This window comes from Gymnodraco acuticeps, unplaced genomic scaffold, assembly GCF_902827175.1.
Source record: "Gymnodraco acuticeps unplaced genomic scaffold, fGymAcu1.1, whole genome shotgun sequence".
NCBI lineage: Eukaryota > Metazoa > Chordata > Actinopteri > Perciformes > Bathydraconidae > Gymnodraco > Gymnodraco acuticeps.
The window spans coordinates 1,015,468-1,020,244 of NW_022990397.1; the positions used below are offsets into that span (position 1 = coordinate 1,015,468).

Genomic DNA, 4,777 nt, shown 5'->3' on the forward strand with positions numbered 1-4,777 from the left:
TTGGGGGGGCACAGTGACTCATTTGGGGGGGCATGGCCCTCGAATGACCCCCCATGACGCCGACCCTGTACTCAACTTAACTGAAGTATAAGTACAAATACTATGGTTTGAAAATACTCCTGAACTGAACATGTAGAATCATAAATCATGTGTTTTCATAAGTAACTAGAAACTATGAAGGTTAACTAAATGTGGTGGAGTAAAACATACTAATACTAACAACATACTGATAATACTTTACTACAAGTGGAAATCTTCAAAACCTTACCAAAGTAAAAGTACATGTCAATATCCACTGCGTTTCTCCCAGTTGCACACTTAAGAATGAAGAGTAAAAGTAGTCATTCTGTGTAAAATGTTCCCTGTATGTTTTAGATTATTATTACTGCTGCTTTAATGTAGTTGTTACATGTTACTGCTGTATATTACTATACCTGCACCAAGTGCCTTCTTAATCAGTCTATTTGAATTGTAATGTATTATAGCAAACAAGAGGAAAGCATTAGCCCATGTGTTACAGTTAATGAGTCAATTAATGACTGACATGTGTCTTTTGTGTACAGATTCCCAAGCTATAACCACCTGATGGCCTTCTGGTTTTTGATTGAGCCTTCCATTTATAAAATGGTTCGTGTTACAAGAGCGATATCAGTTGCCAAGAGGAATGAAGAAGTGGTTACACACGCACGTCCATCAACGGTAGGCTACGTTTCTTTTAACACACAATCTAAACACAAACTGAAGGGAAAATGTTTCTCCGACATTTCATTGCTTTCGTGTAGGCTAAAAGGCTATAGTACTCAATCCTTTTTGAATACATCAGAGAACTAAAACAACTTAATGTTTTTCTCATGGTGGGCTACACTCATGACATTAATATAGTACCCTTTTTTTGTTTATCTTCCAGAGACAGCTGCTTCAGCCAATTGACGAGTTCTTCCTTTTTCTCTGCTTCCTGTCGGTGGGTTTGAAAGAGAGGGACCTTGCAAACCGCTTCAACGTACACCAGTCCACTGTGAGCCGCATCATTGCAACATGGACGAGTTTTCTTACAACTTTATTGGGGTCACAGTGCATAGGCTTACACCTGCAGAAGTTCAAGCCCACCTCCCAGAGGCATTCAAAGATTTCCCAGACACACAGGTGATCCTGGATTGCACAGAGCTGAGGTGTCAAACACCATCCTCACTCCTCCTCCAAAGTGAAATGTATTCTACATACAAATCTCACTGCACCATGAAAGCCCTGGTTGGCATAGCCCCACATGGCGCAGTGACATTTGTTTCCAGTCTGTATGGTGGTTCTGTCAGCGTCAAGGAGATTTTCAAACAATCTGGAATAGCTGCGTTGTTGACTGAAAACATGGCAGTGATGGTAGATAAGGGCTTCCTGATCAGCGATTGCTGCAAATGCAAAGTGTACTGCCCACCTTTTCTGTCAAAGCAGAAGCAAATGCCAGCCTATCAGGTGAGGGAGACACAGGCCATTGCCAGACTGAGGGTTCATGTGGAGCGTGTCATTAGGAGGATAAAAGAGAACAAACTTTTTGATGGTGTCATCCTCCTGTCCCATGCCTACAACATCAACCAACTGTTTGCAGTAGCATGTATGCTGTCAAACTATCAGAACAAAGCACTGGTCAAGAAATGGGTGAAATAAGACAAGATGATGACACCTGTGCAGGTAGCTGTGATTAAGCTGGGTGAGCACACCGTAATCCCGTGTTGCCTGACACACGCTAGTGTTTTTGTTTGAATAAATGGTAAATAGCTAATTACAATGCGTTGATGATTTCTTACAAATGCAATGATTTACTATTCATTACACAAATCACTTCACTTTATTGTCTTTTTAAATACAATTGTATATTTATTTACATATATGAAATGTGACAAACAATATATATCAAAAACAAAATATTGAAATCACATTTTGTTGTCATTCAGAACACATGATCGAGGGATTGCCTCCTAAAAACAATGATGGCTGATCCAGGGTCTAGCAGCTAACTGCTTACAGAGTTAACAATGGCTACAGTGCCCACTACTTTTTTAATGACAGGTACTTCGGCATGTATGTGTAAAAAAAAAAAAAAGTCTACTTTTTCTCTGATTGCTCTTTGCACTTCTGGATCTGTGTATATTCTTTGCACCAGGTAGTCCTCTTGTGCCCACACTACAAAATCACACCACTGCATCCCAGATACAAGAAGTTGACCCTGTACTTGCCAGTAATAGGCATGGCTTTTCTTGAGCTTAGGGGAGCCACATTCTATCTGCACATATTTGCAGTCGACATAATTTGGGACATTGGGACATTTGAATTCAACAAGGCCAAATTGGGGATATTCTGTTGGGTCAAAAACAACTCCATCAGGGGAGGCACCAAGCCAGGGCCTAGAGGGGTGAATGACAAGGCCACAAGGGGAGTAGTTCACGTTTGCCAGTCTACTGTATGCAGCTGCTACTGTGGGCTCCATCTCGGCACCTCTCCTCATTTCTGCAGTCTGCCTTGTACCTTTGAGTATTCGCTCTGCAAGAGAGTTAGCAGAGCTCTCACCTCTGACGTGACAAATCTCTCTAAACCTAGAGGCAGTAACCCTGGGTTTGCGGAGCAGATGCCACTCTGAGCTAGAGCTTTGCTCACGGGTAGCCTCCTCAATTTTGTGAGACATTTCCAAATCAACAGATAAGCTGTTCATATGTAGTTGCTCCTCTTCTGAGCACACCAGCGGTAAATCACATGGCAAGATCACATACCCCTCTATGGGCAAGTGGGGTGTTGGTGGTGTGTCAGTGTGAAGTGTGGTGTGCCGAGACGTCAAAGCAGGCATCTGATAGGACAGAACACTGCCCTCCTGCACAATCCCGAAGGCACTTTCCACAAGGGGCTTGTCAGGTCTCATGTTCATTGTGGTCACAAGCGGCCTGTCTTCAATGCTGAATGCTGAGTATGCCTCCGTAACTCTGAACAGGCAGGGATCTGGTAATGGCCCCACCATGCCTCTGTAGAATCCACTCCTACAAAGAATGGCAAAGACAATATAGTACATTAATGTGACAATAAAGGTTAGGAATACAGCACCAGAATTATGAATTGTAAAAATACAGGAAACACAATTTTCCAGCTAAAATTACCTTACTCCAGTCTGCACCATCCTATTTGGTACAGGCTTGGTGAAGACCATGGAGTTGATGGGCCCTGGCTTCACACCCTTAAGGAAAAGACAATTACTGTTCGTTGAGTCACTTTAAAACAAAAACTCTGTGAAAGATTACAAGTATTTGAACCTCATTGAAATTACCATTGTTCTCGGCTTGTGCCATTGCTGTTCCGATTCAGTACAGCTATGCACAGGTGGCACAACTGGCATGTTCAGTTCAGTGTAGTGTGCTGTTTGGAACAGCAATGCTACTGTGTGATTGCACAAAACAGTTCCTGCAACACAGGAGCACTGGTTGTGCGTGAGCACCACTGGTGATGAATCACGAAGCGTTATCTAAAAAAGAGAGAAGAAATACTAGTGATTAGTAACCTCACTTGTTACTATGAGCCAGGAGGTTATTATGAGTAGAATTATTGGTTATTTTTACTGACCCATTATCCTAGAAGAAGCATGTATTCCTGAATGCTTAGTGTTACCCTCTTACCCTACAATACCACAATGAACTTTCTTTGGAAACTAAGATATTGAAAATTGTATTAAAGCAGTTTTGACTATATATTTTAACCCCCAAACTTACACATCCATAATCAATGTAATAATATCTGACCAATCAGCTGTGATAAAGCAGGGAGAAGTAGGACACTGTTGAGATTCCCTTAAGGTAAACTAATGTTTAACTGAACTGAAACTCAATAAACAGGGGGGAACAGTGTCAATGCTGCCTGCCTACACTCAAACTGTGTGCTGTCTCGCTCTTCCGCATTGACCTGTAGCACAAGGCTCTCACGCTGACCTGCCCTGTCAGCCTGTCTTTATTGGACACTGAATGAAGAAAAACAGAGCAACAGCGTTAGATCTATACTCACGTCAAAACATCTATGGCAACATTGCTTTAGAAAAGCTGATACCATTATGCAGTGTGGCTAACAACAAGACAACCTTGGCTAGGCTATAAGGCTATTAAACGATAGTATTTGTTAGCAAAATGGCTAATGTTTTAAATAATTAACACCAGAAACAGTACATAGCGTTACCCAGAGCCCTATAGTAGTCTACTATAGTAGTAGTAGTATAATAATAATAATAATAATAATAATAGTAGTTATACTATAGGGCTCTGGCGTTACCTAGCTTTTGACAGCTAATGTTAGCGTAACCCAGAGCATAAGCTAGCTGGTTAGTACCGGCTACCTTCTTACCTTCATAGTTGTGTATATATGACGCAGCATATAATTTGAAGCCTTTATCGAGTTTGCTGGCTGGGGCTTTAGTCGTCCGGCAAATCCGATGAACATCTGACATTTTTAATTTCGGAAGCTCTTGTAGGCAGCGGGTGTAGAAGGTCGTCATTTTCAAACAGGAAATGAATCGGCCGCTATGAGTAGAATGCGGAAGTGACTGTGCATGTAGCCTATTGTGCCACGAATGACACATATGATGTTTGTCAATTTAAAAGAACATTTTGCAAGTCAAAAAAATAAAAATGTGTCGTAAAACTGTGAAGTTACACATTTTTTTGTGTGAAACCGCTCAGTGAACTACAGGTCTCTGGTCTCGCACAATACGCGTCACCATCACAAAGACGGCCGTCACGTTAGCAAATATCACCTG

General features: G+C 41.6%; 1 protein-coding gene across 4 annotated transcripts; it reads right to left on the reverse strand.

The window, feature by feature from the left end:
- Nucleotides 1-1,968: 1,968 nt before the first annotated feature.
- Nucleotides 1,969-4,575, reverse strand: LOC117551649. 4 transcript variants are annotated; one of them, XM_034224591.1, is made up of 4 exons: nt 4,366-4,575; nt 3,305-3,499; nt 3,138-3,214; nt 1,969-3,020 (listed from the first exon to the last, which is right to left on the reverse strand). In XM_034224591.1, the coding sequence occupies exons 1-4, from the start codon at nt 4,459-4,461 to the stop codon at nt 2,006-2,008; spliced, it is 1,383 nt and encodes a 460-aa protein (XP_034080482.1). In that variant the 5' UTR covers nt 4,462-4,575; the 3' UTR covers nt 1,969-2,005. The 4 variants fall into 4 exon arrangements, with proteins under 4 accessions (XP_034080482.1, XP_034080483.1, XP_034080484.1 ...); XM_034224594.1 differs by having other exon boundaries at nt 2,442-3,020; nt 3,143-3,214; XM_034224592.1 differs by lacking the exon at nt 3,305-3,499.
- Nucleotides 4,576-4,777: the final 202 nt, after the last annotated feature.

What these genes read in the sequence shown, in the direction of transcription:
- LOC117551649 (XM_034224591.1), bottom strand. Translation starts at nt 4,461, where the DNA reads ATGTTCATCGGATTTGCCGGACGACTAAAGCCCCAGCCAGCAAACTCG. An exon ending in GGCACAAGCCGAGAACAATG is followed by an intron (nt 3,215 to 3,304) that starts GTAATTTCAATG and finishes CTTTTCCTTAAG; the next exon opens with GGTGTGAAGCCAGGGCCCAT. An exon ending in ATGGTGCAGACTGGAGTAAG is followed by an intron (nt 3,021 to 3,137) that starts GTAATTTTAGCT and finishes CATTCTTTGTAG; the next exon opens with GAGTGGATTCTACAGAGGCA.